General features: G+C 45.7%; 1 protein-coding gene across 2 annotated transcripts in view; it reads left to right on the top strand.

The window, feature by feature from the left end:
- Nucleotides 1-25,697, top strand: part of LOC110497318 (TBC domain-containing protein kinase-like protein) — a 60,416-nt gene that overhangs the window by 20,824 nt on the left and 13,895 nt on the right. For both annotated transcript variants that reach the window (XM_036933807.1, XM_036933808.1), the window contains 4 exons: nucleotides 1,974-2,010; nucleotides 6,298-6,459; nucleotides 15,709-15,890; nucleotides 23,479-23,642. In XM_036933807.1, the coding sequence (XP_036789702.1) occupies nucleotides 1,974-2,010; nucleotides 6,298-6,459; nucleotides 15,709-15,890; nucleotides 23,479-23,642 (545 nt within the window). The remainder of the gene's footprint in view (nucleotides 1-1,973; nucleotides 2,011-6,297; nucleotides 6,460-15,708; nucleotides 15,891-23,478; nucleotides 23,643-25,697) is intronic.

Consider the following 25,697-nt stretch of genomic DNA (forward strand, 5'->3'; position numbering starts at 1 on the left):
AGTTTTTGTTCGTTGGCCCCTATCAGTTTTGGGCCAAGGCCAAGTTCCCTCCACTCAGAACATTTGTGATAATTTATACTGGGTCTAATGACAGCCTGGCCTGCTCTAGGGTCTAATGACAGTCTGGCCTTGCCATAAGGTCGTCGAACACCCGGGCCCTCCATCCCCCGTTCAAGAACACTCACTCTCTTTTCACACCGTATCAAGGTTAAAGGCTCTATAGGCGCTAATCAAGGCGTTATCATGCTGATGAATGTGTGTCACCTCAGTGGACCAGCCCTGGAGACCTCTTCCAGAGAACGGCTGAGTCTTTCAAACAGGGGCCACGGTTTTATGGTGCCCTGTTTTTAAAGATGGATGGTGGAAGTGTTTGATGACGTGTGTAACTCCGCTCCTGTAGGAAACACTGACTTTGTTTCAAGTTCACATTTATTTAACCAGCTGGGTCAGTTTAGAACCATTTCTCATTTACAATGACAACCTGAAACCATGAAACCACAGACCATATAGCAGTGAAACCATGGTGATTAGAAGATGTGGCTGTCCCTGTCTGAAAACACTTATTGCGGGGAGAAAATAAGAACAATTCGATGTTTCACTGGTTTTCCTGTGGGTGTTTTACAGGTTCCTTTAGGGAGATAAAGGATGTGGCACATTAAAACAATTAAAGAACCAACTTTTGTTTTGTCCACATCTACATAGCGATTTCAACAAAAGCATTCGTTATCCTGCTACAAAGCATTACGTTGAGCATCTTTCTTATAATAGTTGTTCCTTTGTCGTCAAGCAACGAGGCTGGTGGACATTATCTTCCGTGCCGCCTCTTCAGAGGTTAACCGAGTGCGTGGTTGTCTAATGATGTCATCTCGACACTTGTGAACCGCTGTTTTATTTGTATTGAAGTTCCCTTTCAAAGGCGGAGGATTGAAACGTTATTTTCCCAGTCTGGTCGGGGATTATGATATTTGAACTCCGTGTGTTGATCCAGCTTTTAATGTTTGAAGTCTTATCCAAACCATAAATAATGAACTTCTGAAGTTCGGAGGGTGTGGAGAGATGGAGGGATTTCATGAGTGTTGTTCTATCAAAGTAATACATTCTTACAGAGGCTATAAAAAGCCCAAATGTTAGGCTACCCAGTAACCACAACATGAACCCTCTGTTTGATTTCACCTGTATACGTGTCAAAGTAGTGTGCTGTGGTGGTTGTTCAATAACAGACCTTGTTATATAATACTACATTGTCAAATACACGTAAGTCACCAGCCCAGTGTACTGTATCTGTCTCCTCCTGTAATGCTTCAAGCCATAGGACCACCACTGCCATGCTGCACGTAGGCTAGACTCCCCGGCCCGCGTGTTCAATTTAGGCTGTTTTCAATTTGGCCACATATAATCTGGCCTCCCTTCCCTCCCCCCCCTGGCTGCCATTCACACCTTTCTACCACAACTAATCCCATGAGGCCTGGCCAGGTCTCTGTGGAGGAGACTGATGAAATTGAGTCCGAGGCTCTGAGTAACTCATTACCCTTGGGTATGGAGGGGGTCTGCCAGCTCCAGGAAGGCAGCCTACCAGCCCTGCTTAGCGTTTTCCTCACCTATTCAATTAACCAGCTGAAACCAGCTGAAATCCCCCCCCCCCCCCCCTAAAAAAAAACCTAAGGATAGAGAGGGGGAAAGGGAGAGAGCGAGATTTCATTGTTAGCCATTTCTAATTCTGACTTCAAGTACTCAGCAGTTTGTCCTTATTGCCACCTCTCTCTCTCTCTCTCTCTCACACACACACACACAGGCTATGCAAACTTAGCAGACATCAGATCAGACAAAGTTTGTGTGGCTGAATTACAAAATGTCTGCTGAAAAAGTTAAATCGCTAGGAATGTCCCTTAAAGAATACTACTGTAATGCGTAGAACAGAGTAGAAATGCATTACTTTATTTCATTGACTAGATCCTCTCTCTTTCACCTTGCAGCTCTATGCCATTCCGTGGTTCCTCACCATGTTCACACGTAAGTTGACCTTCTTTATTATTATCAATGTGCTCGTGTGCGTATTCTATAGGCCTTGGCACGGTGTGGGGTCAGCAGCGCAGTTTGGAAAGGTCAAAGGTCAAAGCCTCCAGTACGGTAAGGATTAGTTTCTTTTGACAGTAGTGTGACCTTTATAACCAACCCTATTAGATAATGTCTCTAGTCTACTGGGTTTACATTATACCACAGAAACTGCTGCCATGAAGGCTATTCTATTCTAATCTACTCTAATCTATTCTACATTATATTCTCTAATCTTCTATATTCTCTATATTCATATTCTCTAATCTTCTAGTCTACTCTATTATAATGCTCTACGTTCTATGCTGGTCTATTACTTCTGTGGCAATATCTTCCTATAAAATGTATATGGCCACGTAAAGAGTGGACATCATTTATGCGGCCACGTAAAGACTGGACATTGTTTTGGTCTACTGGCGGAATACCATTTGGAATTCAGCCAACAAGACAATCACATGATTGTGGCTAGTCATTCACTGAAGTGGCCTCTGGAAGTGTTCTTTTCCTGCTCAGGATGTCCAGTTCTGTATCATGCAGTAGGTGAACAGCGGGTGGCAGCGTTATGCTTGATCCTATTGTCGCCAAGGAATAGCAGACTGAAACACTACTGTTAGGACATGAATAGTAGTATTATAATATCTATTTCATATTACTTTAATCTGAGTTGGAGTTTGATAAGAAGATCCAGTGTTTTTCCTATTTAATTTTGGGACATAAAAATACACTATCAGTAATCTGAGCAGATAGCAGACACTTGGGCAGGGGCCAGAAAGACATGCACAGTTTATTAGGTACACCCATCTCGTACAGGGTCGGATCCCCCCTTTTCCTCCAGGCTGAATTCTTCAGGGCATTCTACAAGGGCATTCTACAAGGTTTTGGAAATGTTCCACAGGGATGTTGGTCCATGATGACGCGATGCTTCACGCAGTTGCTGCAGATTGGACAGCGGTACATTCATGCTGCGAACAGCCCAGTCCATCTCATCCCAAAGATGATATATTGGGTTGAGGTTTGGGGACTGCGCAGGCCACTCAAGTAAACTGAAGTCGCTGTCATGCTCCAGGCAATGTTTTTCCATTCAATTGTCCGGTGTTGGTGATAATGTGCCCACTAGATCCGCTTCTTCTTGTTTTTAGCTGATAGCGGTGGAACCCGGTTCTGGTCGTCTGCTGTAATAGCCTATCCGTGACAAGGATCGACGAGTTGTGCGTTCCGGGATGCCGTTCTACACACCACTGTTGTACTGCGCTGTTATTTGTCTGTTGGTGGCCCACCTGTTACCTTGTACGATTCTTGCCATTCTCCTTCGACCTCTCTCATCAATGAGCTGTTCTCGTCCACAGGACTACCTCTGACTGGATGTTTGTTTGTCGTGCCATTCTCTGTAAATTCTAGACACTGTTGTGTGTGAAAAGCCCAGGAGGGCGACTATTTCTGAGATACTGGATCCGGCGCACCTAGCACCGTTGATCATACCACGCTCAAAGTCTAACGTTCACTCAAACAGTAACTGAATGCCTTGATGCCTGTCTGCCTGCTTTATAGCAGACCATGGCCACGTGACTCACTGACTGTAGGAGTGATCCATTTTGGTGAATGTGGTGGTGTACCTAATAAACTGAGTCTAAGTGTACAGTGCATTCGGAAAGTATTCAAACCACCTGACTTTTTCCACATTTTGTTACGTTATAGCCTAAATGGAAATACCTTATTTGCATAAGTATTCAGACCCTTTGCTATAAGACTTGCAATTGAGCTTTGGTGCATCCTGTTTCCATTTCTACAACTTGATTTGGAGTCCACTTGTGGTAAATTCAATTGATTGGGCATGATTTGGAAAGGCACACACCTGTCTACATAAGGTCCCACAGTTGACAGTGCATGTCAGAGCAAAAACAAAGGCATGAGGTCGAAGGAATTGTTCGTAGAGCTCCGAGATAGGATTGTGTCAAGGCACAGATCTGGGGAAGGGTACCAGCATTGAAGGTCCCCAAGAACACAGTGGCCTCCATCATTCTTAAATGGAAGAATTTTGGAACAACCAAACAATTGAATAATTGGGGGAGAACAGCGCTTCAGAGTTCCTCTGTGGAGATGGGAGAACCTTCCAGAAGGACAACCATCTCTGCCTCACTCCACGAATCAGGCCTTTATGGTAGGGTGGCCAGACGGATGCCACTCCTCCAGTAAAAAGCATATGACAGACCACTTTAAGTTTGCCAAAAAAGCACCTAAAAGACTCTGACCATGAGAAACAAGATTCTCTGGTCTGATGAAACCAAGATTGAACTCTTTGGCCTGAATGCCAAGCGTCACATCTGGAGGAAACCTGGCATCATCGCTACGGTGAAGAATGGTGGTGGCGGCGGCATGCTGTGGGGATGTTTTTCTGCGGCAGGGACTGGGAGACTAGTCCGGATCGAGGGAAAGATGAACGTAGCAAAGTACAGAGAGATCCTTGATGAAAACCTGCTCCATAGCGCTCAGGATCTCAGACTGAGACGACCCTAAGCACACAGCCAAGACAACGCAGGAGTGGCTTCGGGACAAGTCTCTGACAAGCCTGGACTTGAACAGGATCGAACATCTCTGGAGAGACCTGAAAATAGCTGTGCAGCGACGCTCCCCATCCTACCAGACAGAGCTTGAGAGGAGCTGCAGAGAAGAATGGGAGAAACTCCCCAAGTACAGGTGTACCAAGCTTATAGCGTCATACCCAAGAAGACTCGAGGCTGTTATCGCTGCCAAAACAGCTTCAAAAAAGTACTGAATAAAGGGTCTGAATACTTATGTAAATATAATATTTGCATTTTTTTTTATACATTTGCAAAAATGCAATGGGGGTATTGTGTCTAGATTTGATGAGGGGGAAAAACTGTTTAGTCCATTTTAGATTAAGGCTGTAACGTAACGAAATGTGTAAAAGATGAAGGGGTCTGAATACTTCCCGAATGCACTGTATGTTTTCCATTAATTGTAAATCCTACAATACACACACACACACTTAATAATTCTAAGAGATATACACACACACACACACACTTAATAATTCTAAGAGATATACACACTTGAGAATTCTAAGAGATACACACATTTGAGAATTCTCAAGCATGCACACCCACGTACACATGGCTCCCAGGGGCTCTGAGTGTGAGGCCTGCCCTCCATCCTTCCCAAACCAGCGTGAGTCCCTCGCCCCTCTCCTCCATCCTACTTCCTGACTGCTAATTCACCCAGCCGAGGAGAGTGTCGGAGGTCCATCTCCCTGCCTCCACACACACACACTCTGCCCGTCACTCACACCCACCGGCTGCTCAGTGGACTGTTAATGTGCTGAAGAGTCTCAGCTTAACTCCCAGTCCTACCACTCCTCTCCACCAATCCTACCACTCCTCTCTACCACTTATCTCCACCACTCATCTCCACCACTCATCTCCACCACTCATCTCCACCACTCATCTCTATCCAGTCCTCCCACTTCTCTCCCGGTCCTCTCCATCCAGTCCTCCCTCTTCTCTCCCGGTTCTCTCCATCCAGTCCTACCTCTCACACATACATTTAGCCTAGTATCCACTTCTAGTTATTGGTTACAGTAGGTTTCCCATTCCACACAGGTCAATGGCGAACAGCTCTGTGATGTATTATTGTGACAAACCGCTATGTGATGTCCTGCACTATTAGTGCAGTATTAGTGTGTCCATCACTCCATATATGGGCCTTCTTGGAAACTATTGGACAGCCAGACACTTAGTCCCCCTTCAGCCCATACTGTATACAGCCTTAGGAAATGTAAAGTGCTTAGAGTTTGAGAACCTGAAAAAGCACTTATAGCTGCAATGTTTTTACTTTTTTTTACTGCTACTAAGGTTGTACTTGCAATTACTATTTGTTAAATGAACCTTGTAATGCACTTTTCTGTCTCTGGTTAAGAGCATCTGCCAAATGGCTGAATTATAAATCATTATCTTCTTTTCTCCCTGGGTACCCTCTTAACGATCCGTATATTCTTCTACCTTTCCTCCTCTTTCTAATCCCCCTCCTCGCCCTCCCTCCCCATCTCCTCGCCCTCCCTCCCCATCTCCTCGCCCTCCCTCCTCCTCGCCCTCTCTCGCTCTCCCTTCTGCTTCTGCATGTCTTTAATGGACTAGGTTGGTGTATTGTAAAAGCACTTTGTGACAACTGGTGATGTAGAAAAGGCTTTATAAATACATTTGCTTGATTGATGGATCTCTTCCTCTACAGACGTCTTCCCCCTTCACAAGATCTTCCACCTGTGGGACACCCTGCTCCTGGGGAACAGCTCCTTCCCCTTCTGCATCGGCGTGGCCATCCTGCAGCAGCTCCGAGACCGCCTGCTGGCCAACGGCTTTAACGAGTGCATCCTCCTGTTCTCCGACCTGCCAGGTAAGAGAGGGGTAGGGAGGGTGAGCGGGAGAGAGGGAGGGGGCAAAGACCAGTGGTGATATCCCTAGGACCATGCCTCAGGACTACCTGGCATGATGACTCCTTGCTGTCCCCAGTCCACCTGGCTGTGCTGCTGCTCCTGTTTCAACTGTTCTGCCTGCGGCTATGGAATCCTGACCTGTTCACCGGACGTGCCACCTGTCCCAGACCTATTATTTGAACATGCTGGTCATTTATGAACATTTGAACATCTTGGCCATGTTCTGTTATAATCTCCACCCGGCACAGCCAGAAGAGGACTGGCCACCCCTCATAGCCTGGTTCCTCTCTAGGTTTCTTCCTAGGGAGTTTTTCCTAGCCAACTTGTTTCAACAAGTTGAAACAAGTTGTTTCAACACCTGCATTGCTTGCTGTTTGGGGTTTTTAGGCTGGGTTTCTGTACAGCTCTTTGAGATATCAGCTGATGTACGAAGGGCTATATAAATACATTTGATTTGATAGGAAATCAATCCCTTTTTTAGGCTGCATCCTCAATGGCTCCCTATTCCCTATAGAGTGCACTACTTTTGACTGGAGACCTTTTTATAATGCACTGCTTTTGATTGCAGGTAATCCAATCCCTATTTAGTGCAAAGTAGTCCACTATATAGGGAAAAGGCTTCCATTTTGGACACACTGTTAGTTTCCCTCCACTCCCTAATTGTTTGATTTGATTCATGTGTAGTGAACAGGGCCAGTGCTGTACCTCCTGGATGTGTAGATGTAGTTGTCTTTATTGATGTGTTGAATGCTAGATGTCCTGTTGGTCCTCCAGGAGGGCTGATGTGACTTCCTGTTACGGAAGTGGCACCATCTTACAGGAACCACTTAATGAGCCCGCTTGAAACGGACCGCTTTTAAAAAATATTCACACAACCCTTCAAAAGCCCTCCAAAAATAAGAAGTGCGCCGTACGCACTCAGACACTGCAGGTTGGGGAACGATGACACTTTTTGAGATAGTTCAGAAAGAAAATACTATTTGAGTACCGCTCTCCTTCCTTGCATCTGGGTCTCTGACTGTGCCTTGCTTTACTTTTAATGATGTCGTGGCTCCCCAAAGGGCTAATGTGTGTGACTGATGTCTTCCAGCCTAGTGAATGATATCCCTGTAGGGAGATGCTGTGAGGTCCTCTGCTGAGAGACACTCACGCCTTTGTGTTTGATAAGCGTGTCACGCTGTGCTCGGCAGCTGTCGGAAGACTCGCCCGCTGAGAGAGTCATTTGGGAACGTGTAGACTGCTGGCCGCAGAATAACCACGTGGCGTCCAGCGCTCAAAATCGTCCCGCCTCTGGTGTCGGAGAGGACATGACTCGTCATCCTGATGGATCTCTGTCGAGTCGAGGGGGTTTTGTCCATTTGGGCTCGGCGTCATTTATAGTGATGAGGCGAGTGTCAGGGTATTACCTGGAGCCTTCAGAGATGCCTTGTGGCGTTAATTCTGTCTAGGCCACAATGGCAGGGTTACTCCCCAAAACAGACAGATGGGGGGGGGGGGGGGGGGGGAATAAATACATGTTGCCATGGTAGTAGACCAAGCTGTCTCGAGCATGCCACTAGAGCACTGAAGCTTAACACCCAAAGGTAGAGTTGTGTGTTGTGAAACGCTGTCCTGGTGTGAAGTAAGTTTGTAGTCTAGCTGTGAAAAGAAAGGAAAATAACCTGAGAGGGAAGAAAACGGCAGAGTGACCGGATGAGTGACCGGATTTGGTCTTCCTTGTTTGGTCTAGTGTCCATTACAGTAGATCAGTGTCCTCGGTTCAACCCCCAGCCCTGATTTATGACACATTTCAAGTGGCTGTGGATTTCAGCTTATGGGTCCTCATTTGGCCTCTCATTACAGAAGTGTGTATTGCTTTCTGAGTGTCTGTCAGCGAGGGGGAAAAAGTAATTTCGGGGGCACAAATTGTTCAGGGAGAATTTATTAACTGGGCTGCACGGTTCCTAAGCTTGTCTGAGAGTGTGGTGTGCAGTGTGTGAAACCGTCAGATCTCAGGACATTAGGGACAAGGGTAGCATTCCTACAGAGCATGACCATACAGATTCACTTAAAGAGGAACACACACGCTGGCACTGGATCTTAGACGGGACTGTGCTTTAACCCTGTGAAGAAGCCCCGCCTCCTTCGAAATACAATCTATTCATTCTATTTCTATACTTCCTCCAACCCGACAGTTTTGAGATGCACTGGCATATGACAATGGCATGTTTGCTGATGTTGACGTGATTTATGCAGAAGCATTGGGGGACTGCTAATCTTCTGTCTCTTCTTTCTATGCAAGGCTTCCCTTCTGAGTTCCTCCCAGTTTTGGGATTTTGGGTGAGTGGAGGAATTTCAGGACTAGACTTTGACGGGTCAGTTGGCAAGAAAAAGTCGATTTTTAATGCAACTTTGAGCGTAGTAGTAGTTTGAGCAACCCCTCTTTCTTATCCCTCCCTCTCTCCTTGCCCTCCCTCTCTCCTCGCCCTCCCTCCCCCCTGTCTTCTACCTGCCTCTCCCATCAGTGCCCCACTACAAAGTATCAGCCAAGTATCAGTGACAGAAAATCCAGGGGCCAGCAGCATCCATAATGAATGTATCTCACAGAGCTCTCAACGCCCGGGGGATATCTCCGTCAGTTTCCCTTAAACCCCATTGCCAAACTGAAACGGCGATTACCCCGTTTGGCTGAGAGGCGGGTGACATTTAAAGTTTAAATAACAGTTGTGAGACGGCAGATGTTTTCATGCCAAAGGGGACGTTAGGGTACTCTTACTCCGGATGGCTGACTGGCTGCTTCCAGTTGTTCTGTGTCTCTCTCTTTCTCTCTCTTATTTATTTATATATATATATATATATATGCTGCTACACTTCACGATGTTTTATTGGTCCAGCAGGCACGTGATGAGCAAAAACAGGGGAAAGGAGAGGTCTCCTTATAAAGGTAAAATATGTTCGCCCTGGAGGAGTGTGAGAGCACAGCTGTCAGCTTCAGTATTACTACTGGTAACACCTGGGCCCATAGGACATCACTCACCAACCTTTAGATCTGTACTGACACTTCAAAACTAAGACCCGTTCACTCACACCTATTACCAGGAACAACCCACTAAATGACTAGTTCTCTCCCTGTTGTAATGGGTGAGACTTGATACTAGGGTTAACGGTACCACGACACTTTGTTGTCACAAAGTGCTTTACAGGTATGAAGGGGTTAGTGGGTTCAGTGCTAGTTTGTTAACCTCCAGTGGTTTGGTTGCTGGGTCAACTCCCAGTTTTAGATTTAGTATGCTGGCGTTGTAGCGCTCATCATTTAGTGTTGAGACACGTGGTGCATATTAGGGCTGAAAACACTGAGCTCTCTCTCTCTCTCTCTCTGGGTTGAGGTCAGTGATATAGTAGTCTACAGTACTACTGCCAAGAGATGAGCTATAGGTGTGCCTACCATAGGAGCATATCATTGACTATGTACATACCCAGAGCTGCAGGAGTTGTGACATGTTTTTGTTGGTTATGTTGTGCCTAGGGGGGCATATGGGGGAGGGAATGCTGTCCCTTGCAGGCAGGTGTTTGTCCCTCTCTGTGCTGAGGGTGTCAGGATCTTACCCGGTTCTGGCATTTAGGTCGCCACAGACTAGTACGTGTCCCTGGGCCTGGAAATGATTGATTTCCTCCTCCCGGATGGAGAAGCTGTCTTCATTGAAGTATAGGGATATAAGTAGCACACAGGAGGACATTTTTCTCTGTTGAGATCATTTCCTTTTGAATTTCTAGCCAAATGTAAAGTGTTCCTGTTCTGATTCATTTAATAGAGTGAGTTAGGTCTGCTCTATACCGAGTTTGCATACCCCCTGAGTCCCTTCCCTGTTTCACACCTGGTAGTTTGGTGGATGGGACTATCAGCTCTCTGTAACCTAGAGGGCAACCAGTGGGTCCATCTCCTCTATACCATGGTTCTTGTAGGATGACAATGTCTGTATTTCCGATTTCTTTGATGAAGTCCAGGTTCCTGCTCTTTAGGCCAAAGGCAGATGACCTCAGGCCTGGGATATTCAAGAATGAGAGTGAAGGCTTTGTGTTCCATAAAGTGTCCAATGTTGTTGGTCGTGTGGTTTGGCCTCAGACCAGTAGGTGTGAGCAGAGCGTGCTGAGAATCTGGTACATTCTATTGGCTTGGGCTAGTGTAAGAGTGGGGGTTGGGCCTGTTGGCCTGCTCACAGCCTGGGTGTATGTATGACTTCCATGTTGAGGCCCTCTTTGGGGTGGGCAGGAGTCGCATAGGTCTGATCTGAGGGGGCCTAAATGGGGTGTGGGCATGGTTGACTTGGGGGGGGGGGGTGCTGATTGGTGGGGCTGTGGATGTGGCTGGTGGTGTTGTGGTCTGGATGTAGGTCCTCTCTGCATGGGTCCTATGTGTGTGTGTGGGGGGGGGGGGGGGGGGGGTCTGGGAGAGTATCTTGCTGGTCTGGGCGGGGTGTCTATTGATCTATTGCTCCTGTGTGAAGTGTTGGGGCTGCGTTTGAGAGCTATGTCCTTTAGGGTCCGGGCGAAGATGGGCACTGCTGCCTTGTATAGGTGGACCTGGTCATAATGTCTCTTCTAGTCCAGGGTGGACCTGGTCATAAAGACTGTTCTAGTCCAGGGTGGACCTGGTCATAAAGACTGTTCTAGTCCAGGGTGTACCTGGTCATAAAGACTGTTCTAGTCCAGGGTGGACCTGGTCATAAAGACTGTTCTAGTCCAGGGTGGACCTGGTCATAGAGGCTGTTCTAGTCCAGGGTGGACCTGGTCATAAAGACTGTTCTAGTCCAGGGTGGACCTGGTCATAAAGACTGTTCTAGTCCAGGGTGGACCTGGTCATAAAGACTGTTCTAGTCCAGGGTGGACCTGGTCATAATGTATATTCTAGTCCAGGGTGGACCTGGTCATAAAGACTGTTCTAGTCCAGGGTGGACCTGGTCATAGAGGCTGTTCTAGTCCAGGGTGGACCTGGTCATTAAGGCTGTTCAAGTCCAGGGTGGACCTGGTCATAGAGGCTGTTCTAGTCCAGGGTGGACCTGGTCATAAAGACTGTTCTAGTCCAGGGTGGACCTGGTCATAAAGACTGTTCTAGTCCAGGGTGGACCTGGTCATAAAGACTGTTCAAGTCCAGGGTGGACCTGGTCATAGAGGCTGTTCTAGTCCAGGGTGGACCTGGTCATAAAGACTGTTCTAGTCCAGGGTGGAGTGGTGAGCCAGGAAAACGTTTGGTTTTGAGCCACAGTCACAGAAAATACTTGCATTTATCAGCTGTATGGTAGCAGGGTGGAGAGAACCACTTGTGCGTTGGAGAAAGTAGAAGAAGCTTTTTCAATCACCCTTTCTTGTTGTGCTCTCCGGTCGTTTGTGCCTGTGTGTATTATTATGTGGCAGGGTGACCCTAGTTGGTCCTCAGACAGAAGGTCTAGGGCGCGCTGGGTTTTTGGACACCAGAGTGTAGACACTGTGTTTGGGGAAAAAGTTTATTTTCTTGTATGTATTTCATGTTTGTACTCCTTATGGATTCAATCAATGTCTTGTGCATGTCCTCAGTGGGTGTGGGGGGGTTGTCAGAAGGGCCATCAGGGTGGCTGACGGGGGGGGGGGGGGCTCAGAGGGAGTGAGATCCCATGGGCTTGGGGTTCTTCATTTGTCTGTCCCGCTGTGATTTCGATGCTATGGTCAGGGGTGGACTGTTCTGCCATGGTGTTGAGACTTTTGTCCTATGCTGAGGTGGGCTGTTCTGCTGGCTTCTCTGTGGGGGTGGCCACCTCTCTAGTAGGTTGTTCTGTCACACGCCATCCCCTCACCCTCCTCTCCAGCAGTCTCATCCTCTAGTGCTCTGTTCTTCACCATCTCCTGCTCTTTGTCCTGTTGATGTTGTCTCACTACAGTCCAGAGTGCAGATATGTCTCTCTCCACCTCCAGGTCTGGTTAAGGGGGTGTTGTTGTGCTGGACTGTTGTCTGGGTCTGTGCTGACTTCTCTGCCTCTCTCTCTCTGTGTGTCTGTCAGGCCGTGAAGGCTTGATATCCTCTTACTTGTGTAGCCCCAGATTCCTTTTGTTTAATTGTGTACTTGTGTTTTAGCGGCTTGTAGCTACGAGATTCATGTGTACACCTCAAATAAAACCGTCTGTGTTGCAGTAGGAACCAAAAACACACTACCTCTCCATCAGCATGCAGACAGGCAGTTTTGGTGTCCTTATACACATGCCTTACTACATACAAACCTGCTTTTCATGTGCAAGTTGTCATCGTCTGGCTCTCAGCCAAGTACTGTAAACTTCAGAGCAGCGTGTTTAATTTATCTTTCATCAACCAGTCAATTACCCTAGCTGTTTTCTCTTCCCTCAGGTGATGCTATTAATTGTATTTATTCAGTGCCTAGGCTGCCAAGCCAGTTCTGGTTACAGGCTGCACTACAACATCATGCCTCACAGTCACTATATATTTGACAGAAAGTTTGTCTCTAACACACACACACACACACACACACACACACACACACACACACTGCCATGGAATGCCCAGCTGCACGCTGGGGCTTGTTAAACCGGTTGTCAATCTCTCCTCAAGTATTAGGCTAGCCTCTGTTTGCTGGAGGTGTGTGTGTGATTGCATGCAATATTCATGACCCTGGGCACTACGACATCATGCCTGACAGTCACTATGTAAGCCTGATAGATAATGTATTAAGCAATAGCTTTTTCGTGACCGTAGATTAAAATATTGTAGATGGTTGAATGAAGGGGTATTTCAGACTGGTTAAAATGTTTTGTAGTTGTTTATTTTTGTGATGGGGAAAGAAGCACCTCTCGGATTCTCTCTCTCTCGCTCTCTCTTTGTCTCTGAGCGTTGGAATAAAGGTGAACAGTCAAGATAAAGTTACAAGCGAGCGGGCTCTTAAATGATCTGGACACTCTCTTCTCCTCTTTTCCCTCCATAGACGGTGAATGGTGCCAGGGTCATTCATTCTCACTGTGACAAGACTATTACAGTTAATACCAGGGGAGGACAGTTCCCAGAGTGCTTAGAGGGAGGTGGTACACGCACACCGTCATAAGGTTCTCTTGGTCATGCAGATCGAGCCCAGATCTCTGTCTGAACGACGTCTCTCAAAGTAAAACTGTCAAGAGACACGTTAAGGATGTGCCATATGCCTCTATTGCGCCCCTCGAGTGACGCTCAGTCTCTGATCTCTGACCCTGATAGCTCTTCTCCTCCTCCGCCAAATCGTTTGGCAAACTGTTAAACAAAAGTCGACCACCATGAGAGCATGGTGTTATCTTTTGTGTCATTAATTTCGGAGGCAAGATTAGAAGGCAGGAATTCGCTACTGAAATTCAAAGATTGGGAGTTAAAATTGAATTGAATGATGAACCAAAGCGAGGCAGGACTAAGCACGCTAAGTAAACCGAGGCAGGCACAGTAAGCTTCTTTTCGCCCTGTGAGCGTTCTAGAACGCAACGTCTCAACCTGCTGATTTTGTCCCCTCTTTGTTCCTCTGTTAGTTCAACATGTTGCCTTTTTAACTTTTTCTTGTTTGGAAACTTGCCAACACACAAACACACACGTCACAATGGCTGGCTTGGCAGCAGGTAAGGCCCTGTCTTGGGTGTACTGATGATGTGGCAGCATTTGCCTTCACGCAACATTAGCATCCGCCTCAATGAGGAGCACAGCTCACAGGCCTGATGAGCTGTAGTTCTAGACATGTAGCTAGGAGTAATACAACCCCCAAGAGCTGCCAGACCACTTCAGACCACTTCTCAGACAGGAAGTCGAATGTTTGGATAGACTGATGCAGTGAGGATCAAAGGGTTGCATAGGAAGTGGATTGGATAGGGTTGCTTTATGGGTTTTGTGTTATGAATGTCACTGTGTGCGTGTACCATTTTAACCAGAATGGCCCGAGAGGCTACAGTACAGCTCCGTCAATCAATTTGCATTTTAAATGTAATCAAAGAAAGTGCCCGGGTGCATTTTTCTTCTTCCAGTTTACAGTAGACCATCTATTTACATTCTGTAGACAAGTGTCCACATTGACATGCAGGGAGAATTTGCCAGTGATTCGGTTGTCTCCTTCCCTCCGTTGTGTTTGATTGGGGCTGTGGCACTTGTCACTACCCGATCATTCAGAGTCACATCCATCTCTCACAGGGCCGTTGACACAGACACATTTTAAAGGCACAATCTGCAATTTGTGTTTCAGCCTTAAAACATAGCCAATGGAGTAGTACAGTCTCATATCTTGGGTTATGGTAGGCCAATGGAGTAGTACAGTCTCATATCTTGGGTTATGGTAGGCCAATGGAGTAGTACAGTCTCATATCTTGGGTTATGGTAGGCCAATGGAGTAGTACAGTCTCATATCTTGGGTTATGGTAGGCCAATGGAGTAGTACAGTCTCATATCTTGGGTTATGGTAGGCCAATGGAGTAGTACAGTCTCATATCTTGGGTTATGGTAGGCCAATGGAGTAGTACAGTCTCATATCTTGGGTTATGGTAGGCCAATGGAGTAGTACAGTCTCATATCTTGGGTTATGGTAGGCCAGGGCAGGACAGTTGTACTTAGACATGCATTAAGTTATATTCTTCATGAATCAAGGGGTATTTAATCAAAATGGCCATTGACTAGAAGAGGCCATATCCCAGACTGCCTTTTTAATAGGGTTCCATATCCCCATTACCTAGCTAGCAGTTGCCAGAGTCCCTCCAGTCCAACAGTTGATTTGTAGCCCTGACTGTGTCAGATCCCCCCTCATTCAATCAACTGCCACATAATCAACTGAATCAAATCACATCTGTCTGACAAAGTGTATCTCTAACACACACACACACACACACACACACACACACACACACACACACATACACACACTGCCATGGAATGCCCAGCTGTCTGCCTGCCTGCTTGCTTGGCTGGAGAGGAATCTGACTACCAGTGTTTCACTAGAATGACCTCCTGTCTGTAACCATATATTTGTGAGGTCCTGTACACTGAGAGCATACCGCCCCTCTACCGTATCCTGTCCTGACAAACCCTCACCCCCCGTTCCTGGAATAAAGAGCCATCTCATATTTGATTTTGTCTGGGTCGGTGGCAGGCCATGCCAAAAGCTCTCATTAGCCACATGTTTCATTAGCACAGAAAAAGGGGGCAGTGAAATAGAGAACAAAATGAAGAATGTTTTCCTTCCTCTTTCCAGAGATTGACATTGAGCGCTGCGTCCGGGAATCCATCAACCTGTTCTGCTGGACTCCCAAGAGCGCCACTTACCGCCAGCACGCCCAGCCTCCCAAGGCCCAGGGAGACAGCAGCACCAACGGCTTCGGCAAGGCGGCCAACTACTACTCCTCAGACTACCAGGACATGCCCAAGACGGACCTGGTGAGTACTCCTCCATCATCACACACGACTCACACACAGATATGGACACATTCACTCACACACAGATATGGACACATTCACGCACTCACTCGTGTATATATGTACTCACATTCACGCATAGCCAAACTCATACACCTCTCTCACACACACACACACACACACACGTTGGTTTTATTATCCTAACCTGAACCCTATAAACCTAAATCTGAGCCATGAACCTGAACCCTAATTGTAACCCTAAAATAGCCCTTTTCCTTTTGGGGACTGGCAAAATGTCAGTTATTGTTATAATAATTTACATAATTTACTACCCTTGTGAGTACTTTTGAAATAAACACACACACACGTACAGGCACACCATCTAACTCTATTCTAGCTCCTTCATGCCCAGACAGGCCTTGCTGTAAGGCAGTGGGCCCTATTTAACCTGTTTGCAGCTACCTCAATCCACCCATCTCGTCATGAGTTTACATGTGTTCCCACTCAGACATGGGTTGTCCTAGGCCCGATGATTGAGCGGTGATGTCTCTTGTGTGGTTTTCACACCCTAATGAAATCGTGTCTATTGGTTGCTCTCGGTTACTCTCTCGGTGACATTTAGTCAAATGTAGACCGCCTCATTCTCAGACAGACAACACTACAGTACACATGTAATGGAGATGGGGGACATTGAGGGTCAGTGAGGACTCTAGACCCAAAATGGCCGCTGTATTGCTGTATTAATTCCTTCCGGAATCAGTCAGTGTTTTTCCAGTTGCTCAATCTTTCATGTATTATTAATTGGAGGTTTCCATTTTCCGGTGGTCAGGCTGTCAGCTTTGACTGGCTGTTAATTTATGATTGTTCAGAGGGATAAAACTTGACTGGCTGTTAATTTATGATTGTTCAGAGGGATAAAACTTGACTGGCTGTTAATTTATGATTATTCAGAGGGATGAAACTTGACTGGCTGTTAGTTTATGATTGTTCAGAGGTATAAAACTTGACTGGCTGTTAATTTATGATTATTCAGAGGGATAAAACTTGACTGGCTGTTAATTTATGATTATTCAGAGGGATGAAACTTGACTGGCTGTTAATTTATGATTATTCAGAGGGATGAAACTTGACTGGCTGTTAGTTTATGATTATTCAGAGGGATAAAACTTGACTGGCTGTTAATTTATGATTGTTCAGAGGGATAAAACTTGACTGGCTGTTAATTTATGATTATTCAGAGGGATAAAACTTGACTGGCTGTTAATTTAATTTGGTCCAAGGGGAATAAATCCTGGGTTGTAATCTGAGCCTAATGGCTGGTTAACACAGACACGAGGGGCTCAACCCTAAACCATTTAAACACGTCCAGTCTCCGGAGGCCCGATTGCCACCCACAAGTATCCTGGCTAGCTTACTACTGCCCTCTTGAGAAGATTCAGACAAATTTACTAGACAGACACGATCCTCTCAATCCCTATATGATGTGAGACACGTTTGACAGAACCGAAGGTAACAAATTCTAGTACCAAACCCTTTTTCATGTTGTCGTATTGGGAAAAGTACCTAAGGTTCGGTTTACCGTGTAATGATAGTCTGCAGTGCCCTCAAGATTCTTCCTCAGAAATCACATAAAGGCAGGGAGGAACAGGAACACAGCTGTGAAACGTCAGTCTCAGAGAGGTTGGTTTACAGCGCTAGGCTTTCTTTTGGGGGTAACAGAGGAGAACCACGAACATGCAACATAATGGCCAATCTTAGAGGGAGGCTAGAGTATTGACCTGAATCCAGTTGTTCTTATTAATACCATGTTCTAGGAATGATGGTTTTATAGCAGCTACAGAAACCATAAGGATACCAAAAGCATAATGATTCCCACTTCATTTCATATCCCTGTTCTCTACTTCTGTGTGTTCCATACATTTCAGCTTCAACGTTATAGTATATATTTTTCCTGTTTTTTTTAATTGCACATGAAATTGTTACAATTTTTAAAATACTCTCCTTCAAGATCCTAGTCTGCTTATCTGGGTTTGATCGTTTTAGTTAAATAACATCACATTTTACTCGACACCCAGAAGTTGAAAGAAACGACCACATCTGAAGATGGATTCTATCATTTCATTTCTCAATATGCGTGTTGAGTTCATATCTGTTTGGTTGACTGTATGCCCTACAGCGTGCAGTGAGTAACTTATTCAATTTCCGAAAGAACATTTCATCAAATCCGGGCGAGATGATGTTGTCATGACACCAGAGAAATGAAGTGTTTACTGTATGCCTGGACCCAGGACCCGGCTCTGCTCTGGGCCTAGCTCGAGTCTGTCTGTCAGCAAAAACACGGAGGCATTTGATTAAAAAGCGTCGCTCTGCTCTGCTTGCCCCTGCTGCCAGAAAAGTTACTTCACTTTAGTTGAGAGGGACATTGGTAACTGCCGCGTGGCCATTAATGGAACATAAAAGACATTAGGGTCTGTATTTATAAAGTGCTGTTCTGGGATCATCGGGAGGACCCCCCTCCCCCGTCCATATAATCTTATTCAATATGATCTAATAGGAATAAATGTGGGGAGGAATATCCTTCCTCCATTTCTTTGTGAAGGTTATTCCTTAATGGGTTTCATGGCGGCTCCTAGGTTTCAAGTTAGCCCTTTTCTGATCAGTTTCTTTACTCATGATTTTGAATTCATCTGTTCTGTCGCGACTGCAATTTACACTGAAATCCTTGATGGGGATAGAGTCGTGCCCTGAGAAATTATGCCAGCGTTTGTGCTAATACTGTAACTGAATGCCTGTATGTCACCATGATTATAATGCCATGAATGTATGGGAGTTCATATTGGGATGGCAAATCGCTGCATGGTGAATGTACAGCACGGCTGTTGGCTATTCATTATCACTCGACCTCAGTCTAAGCTGGTTGTCACCATGATGGGTATTGTCGTTTATAGTACTGTACATTCATGTTCTCATGCAGTTGATCATGTGAACCAATAGGGGCTATCAGGTTCCTCTGCACAGTAAACGTTGGTGAGGAAAAACAAGCTCTGGGTAGTGTTCAGTAGTGCACACCATCTCAAAGTGTTTTGCAACAGATAGTACAAATTTAAAACGTTATTGGACAAATGTGGACGGTTTCTCCCGGTTTCACACCATTTAAAAAATGCTTACTCCATACTGAACTGAGCCTGGGTCATTATATTATAATGCCATTTAGCAGATACTTTTATCCAATCAATGCGTGCACACATTTTGCATACGTGTGGTCCCGGGAATCAAACCCACTATCCTGTCATTGCCAGCACCATTGTGTATGTGTGTGTGTGTGTGTGTGTGTGTGTGTCTGTGTGTGTGGAGTAGATATTAAAGCTGTCTGATTATACAAATTTATGACATCTTATTCACTTCTTAATGCATTCTAGTCTTAGCTTTTAAAGAGCTTTATATTGATTGTGATCTCTTTTAGGACATCATCCAGTTACCTTATCCAAGCAACAGTTATCATCATAATGGATTGCTCTTATCAGTCTTTCTCCTACTTTCTCACTGCTGATTGGATAAGGTGCTTACAGTTTGCCTGTGCTAATCCAAACTATTTGTTGTATTATTGTCAGTCTGTTTGTGTGTGTGTGTGCGTGTGCGGCTGTGTGTGTGCCCGCCGGCCAATGGCTGTGTGTGTGTGTGCCCGTGGCTGTGTGTGTGCGCCCGCCGGCCTGTGTGTGTGTGTGTGGTCATTGTACAGCCTTTATTACCTCTTTATGGAGCCCTCCTATCAGTCATGGCTGTTTAGGGACTTCGAAGCCTCTCTCAGCCTATTGCGGACAGTCAGCACTGATGGAGGGACTGTGCGTTCCTGATGTAACTCGGGCAGTTGTTGTTGCCATCCTGTACCTGTCCTGCAGGTGTGACGCTCGGATGTACCGATCCTGTGCAGGTGTTGTTACACGTGGTCTTCCACTGCGAGGACGATCAGCTGTCCGTCCTGTCTCTCTGTAGCGTTGTCTTAGCAGTTTCACAGTACGGACATTGCAATTTATTGCCCTGGCCACATCTGCAGTCCTCATGCCTCCTTGCAGCATGCCTAAGGCATGTTCACGCAGATGAGCAGGGACCCTGGGCATCTTTCTTTTGGTGTTTTTCCAGAGTCAGTAGAAATGCCTCTTTAGTGTTTTAAGTTTTCATAACATTGACCTTAATTGTCTACGTGCCTCTGTAAGCTGTTAGTGTCTTAACGACCGTTCCACAGGTGCATGTTCATTTAATTGTTTATGGTTCATTGAACAGGCATGGGAAACATTGTTTAAACCCTTTACAATGAAGATCTGTGAAATTATTTGGATTTTTCGAATTATCTTTGAGAGACAGGGTCCTGAAAAAGGGCCGTTTCTTTTTTTGCTGAGTTTAGGAACTATAAAGGGTTCTCCTTTGGGGACAGCCGAAGAACCCTTTTAGGTTGTAGATGGCACTTTTTTAATCATAGTGTATCAGTGAAATGCTTACTTACTGGCCTTTCCCAACAATGCAGAGAGAAACAGAGAGAGAGAATAGAAAAAAAAAGATTTACACAAGGAATAAAAACACAATGAGTAAGGATAACTTGGCTATAAACATGGGCTACCAGTACTTAAGCTGGAGGAACAGGTACATGTTGACTTATAGGCCTTGAAGGCCCAGTGCAGTCAACATTCAGTTTTCCTGTGTCTTATCCTATTGTACAACAGCTGATGAAAACGAACACTTTAAAAGTGTTTGTTTTCATCAGCTGTTGTACAATAGGATAAGACACAGGAAAACTGAATGGCTGGTTTTAGTCCAACTCTGCGTGGTTATATACGCTCAGAGGTCTTAAAGCATTGAGTGTCTCCCACCGATTCAATGACTGGACAGTTAAGTGAATAAAATACACCCGCTGAACCTAATGATAATGAACTGCCTCTCGTTTGTATGAGTAAAGCACCCTCCTCCTCCTTCGTCTATCCTCTCCTTGTTTGCACAATTGCCCCTTGTGGGATTAATAGCCTAAAGTATTTTTAATTGAATTCTCTCTTTCACTCTTTTTCTCTCTTCCTCTCACCCCTGCTCTCTCGTTCATGCTCCCTGCTTCCTATTGACTCATGACAGCCAGTGAAATGTGTGATCTGTGCCAGCAGATCATCGGGCTCGTTGATGCATGTATCAATAGCAATCATTCCACGATCCCATCCTCTCTCTCGCTCCATCATTGAATGTGAGAGGTCTTCACAACTTGATTTGTGCTGTATCCTGAGGAGGATATATTTTTTGGAATACATTCAACTGCCATAAGGTCATCGCCATCCATCGAAAAGTTCTACTTCAGATGATGCATTGTCGCATATCACCTGCCCCTTGCCATGTATTGCCGTAGATTCTGTAATTGTATATATTTACAAGGAGATGTTTCGTGGAAGCTTTGAGGTTTAGGTGACATTATACAAGAGTCATTTGGAAAGCAGAACTTCAGTGACACACCTCTAGAGATGTCAAGACTGCTTACAAAGGGAAAGCTAAGTAGGATTCCCCCTCAGGCTGCACACTCTGTTCACAGGAGATACCGGCACCTCAGTGCCACCATTGTCCCTGCCACACAGACTTCTAAAACGTGCTTATACTCTCAAGTCTTTGATGACAAATAGCCACAGTGCCAGTGGACTCCCTGGCTCTCCCCATTAACACTGCTCATCAGAGCCGGTCTGCGCTGTCACCTCCAGGGCAGCATTATCCTGTAGTGTCGACTGGAAAGGGAGAGTGCCTTTCCAAAATCCTCTGTCCTCAGTACAAAGTATTTTCTGCTTTGCCGGCAATGGCACTGATATCGCTTCGGGTCCTTTCTTGGGAACTACGTACAGTATTTACATATTTACAAAAGACTGACAAAGCTATTGTACAGTTCCACTGAATGCTGTTATTGTCACCAAGATATTAAAGTCTTCCTTTGAGAGTTCAATGTTTGCTGGACAACTAAATAACAAACTGTACAGTCGTGGCCAAAAGTTTTGAGAATGACGCTAATATTAATTTTCACAAAGTTTGCTGCTTCAGTGTGTTTAGATATTTTTGTCAGATGTTACTATGGAATACTGAAGTATAATTACAAGCATTTCAGAAGTGTCAAAAGCTTTTATTGACAATTACATGAAGTTGATGCAAAGAGTCAATATTTGCAGTGTTGACCCTTCTTTTTCAAGACCTCTGCAATCCACCCTGGCATGCTGTCAATTTAACTTCTGGGCCACAGCCTGACTGATGGCAGTCCATTATTGCATAATCAATACTTGGAGTTTGTCGGAATTTGTAGGTTTTTGTTTGTCCACCCGTCTCTTGAGGATTGACCAGAAGTTCTCAATGGGATTAAGGTCTGGGGAGTTTCCTGGCCATGGACCCAAAATATTGATGTTTTGTTCCCCGAACCACTTAGTTTTCACTTTTGCCATATGGCAAGGTGCTCCATCATGCTGGAAAAGGCATTGTTCGTCACCAAACTGTTCCTGGATGGTTGGGAGAAGTTGCTCTTGGAGGATGTGTTGGTACCATTCTTTATTCATGGCTGTGTTCTTAGGCAAAATTGTGAGTGAGCCCACTCCCTTGGCTGAGAAGCAACCCCACACATGAATGATCTCAGGATGCTTTACTGTTGGCATGACACAGGACTAATGGTAGTGCTCACCTTGTCTTCTCCGGACAAGCTTTTTTCCGGATGCCCAAAACAATCGGAAAGGGGATTCATCAGAGAGAATGACTTTGCCCCAGTTCTCAGCAGTCCAATCCCTGTACCTTTTGCAGAATATCAGTCTGTCCCTGATGTTTTTCCTGGAGAGAAGTGGCTTCTTTTCTGCCCTTCTTGACACCAGGCCATCCTCCAAAAGTCTTCGCCTCACTGTGCATGCAGATGCACTCACTGCTTGCTGCCATTCCTGAGCAAGCTCTGTACTGGTTGTGCCCCGATCCCGCAGCTGAATCAACTTTAGGAGATGGTCCTGACGCTTGCTGGACTTTCTTGGGCGCCCTGAAGCCTTCTTCACAACAATTGACCTGCTCTCCTTCAAGTTCTTGATGATCTGATAAATGGTTGATTTAGGTGCAATCTTACTGGCAGCAATATCCTTGCCTGTGAAGCCCTTTTTGTGCAAAGCAATGATGACGGCAGGTAACCATGGCTGACAGAGGAAGAACATTGATTCCAAGCACCACCCTCCTTTTGAAGCTTCCAGTCTGTTATTCAAACTCAATCAGCATGACAGAGAGATCTCCAGCCTTATCCTCATCAACACTCACACCTGTGTTAACGAGAGAATAACTGACATGATGTCAGCTGGTCCTTTTGTGGCAGGGCTGAAATGCAGTGGACATTTATTTTAGGGATTCAGTTCATTTGATGGCAAAGAGGGACTTTGCAATTAATTGCAATTCATCTGATCACTCTTCATAACATTCTGGAGTATATGCAAATTGCCATCATACAAACTGAGGTAGCAGACTTTGTGAAAATGTAATATTTGTGTCATTCTCAAACCTTTTGGCCACGACTGTATACTGACGAAACCAATTCTACCTGAGTGGTCATAATAACTCTCTCTTATCTCCTTCTCTCCAGTCGCGGGAGCCCTTGGCGCTGAGTGACCTGAAAGCCGAGGTGTCCCCCCGTATCTCAGCCGAGGACCTCATTGACCTGTGTGAGCTGTCGGTGGGGGGTCAAACCAAGAGGAGCAAGGCCAGCAAGCCAAAGATCCTTGCCGTCGACATCCGCAGCATCGAGGAGTATCCTTCTGTGTGTGTGTGTGTGTGTGTGTGTGAGAGGGGAATTAATTAATCAATCAATCGATCGGTTCAATTAATGAAGCCTTTTCTACATCAGCACATTAAGCAGTTGGCACAAAGTGCTTTTACAAAAAAAACGACCTCGACCCCAAAGAGCAAGCACAGCAGAGACGGAGGTCTTCAGGGCAGATGATTAAAATATGCCTCTTCTTCTACCCCCGGGCTGTTTTGTGTTAGCACAGCACCACATAGAGAGACGAGAGCCCAGGTGTTCTGTTTTACTTTGAAGGGGAATTTATTGCATGTTGTCATAAAAGACGAGTCGTACTGTACCTCATTTGAATAAATGCACGTGTTATTGGCCTCGGCTATGTCTCCAGAGAAGGGATCGCTACTGAAATATGCTTTTCACCTTCAGGCTGTATTGGTGTTGTGCAGTACCACCACCAGTAGAGTGTGTGTGTGTGTGTGTGTGTGTGTGTGTGTGTGTGTGTGTGTGTGTGTGTGGCTTGCATGTAGCTTTTAGCTCCATCAAGACTGATCTACTCCATTCACACACTGCTAGTACACAGTCTTAGAAATATTTTATGTTGGTTCAGTTCAGCCATGGCTTTGTGCAGAGTATACATTGGCTGTGTATATGACTGGTCCTGTGTTCAAGAACTGGCTTGCCTTCTGTGCTCTCCTCTATCTGGCTGAGGAGAGTATGGAGGTCTGGAGCGTTAGCTACTGCGTCAAATCAAACTTTATTTGCCACATGCGCTGAATACAGCAAGTGTAGACTTTACTGTGAAATGCTTACTTACAAGCCCTTAACCAACAGAGCAGTTCAAGAAGAAGAAAATATTTACCAAGTAGGCTAAAATTGAAAGTAACATAATAAGGATAACAATAACGAGGCAATATACAGGGAGCAACGGTACAGGCTAGTTGAGGTAATCTGTACATGTAGGTGGAGGTGAAGTGACTATGCATAGGTAACAAATGAACAGCGAGTAGCGGGGGGGGGGGGGGGGGGGTAGTAATGTAAATTGTCCGGTGGTGATTTTTATGAATTGTTCAGCAGACTAATGGCTTGGGGGTAATGGCTTGAAATTCTCGACCCACTCCAATACAGCCCCGTCGATGTTAATGGGGGCCTGTTCGGCCCGCCTTTTACTGTAGTCCAAGATCAGCTCCTTTGTCTTAACCGCATTGAGGGAGAGGTTGTTGTCCTGGCACCACACTGCCAGTTCTCTGACCTCCTCCCTATTAGCCGTCTCATCGTTGTTGGTGATCAGGCCTATCACTGTCCTGTCATCAGCAAACTTAATGATGGTTTGGCCCCACAGTCGTGGGTGAACAGGGAATAGAGAAGGGGACTAAGTACACACCCCTGTTGGGCCCCACGGTCTGGATCTGAGGAGAATTCATTCTGCCTGCTTATTAGCTACCGCATAGCCTGTTAGCCACCTCATGTTAGCCACCTCATGTTAGCCACCTCATGTTAGCCACCTCATGTTAGCCACCTCATGTTAGCCACCTCATGTTAGCCACCTCATGTTAGCCACCTCATGTTAGCCACCTCATGTTAGCCACCTCATGTTAGCCACCTCATGTTAGCCACCTGCTAGCCTGTTAGCCACCTGCTAGCCTGTTAGCCACCTGCTAGCCTGTTAGCCACCTGCTAGCCTGTTAGCCACCTGCTAGCCTGTTAGCCACCTTCTAGCCTGTTAGCCACCTGCTAGCCTGTTAGCCACCTGCTAGCCTGTTAGCCACCTGCTAGCCTGTTAGCTGTCTGTTAGCCACCTGCTAGCCTGTTAGCCACCTACTAGCAAAAACAACATGTGTGGGCAAAAGTTACAAAACCGCCACTGGATGGGAGGTTTATGGGTTAACTGAAAAACATTTGGACTTTTTTGTTACAGGGTGGAGAATACCTGTGAAATTCATATATCAAAAGTGTGAGATGGACTAATATGTTCTGCTGATTGGAGAAGCTGCTTTCGTCTTCGGGTTGTGAATTGACCTTGTACAAGGTAACATTGTTGAAGTCCTTGGAGTAATTCTTCTAGA

The sequence above is a fragment of the Oncorhynchus mykiss genome, chromosome 10 (assembly GCF_013265735.2).
Source record: "Oncorhynchus mykiss isolate Arlee chromosome 10, USDA_OmykA_1.1, whole genome shotgun sequence".
Taxonomy (NCBI): domain Eukaryota; kingdom Metazoa; phylum Chordata; class Actinopteri; order Salmoniformes; family Salmonidae; genus Oncorhynchus; species Oncorhynchus mykiss.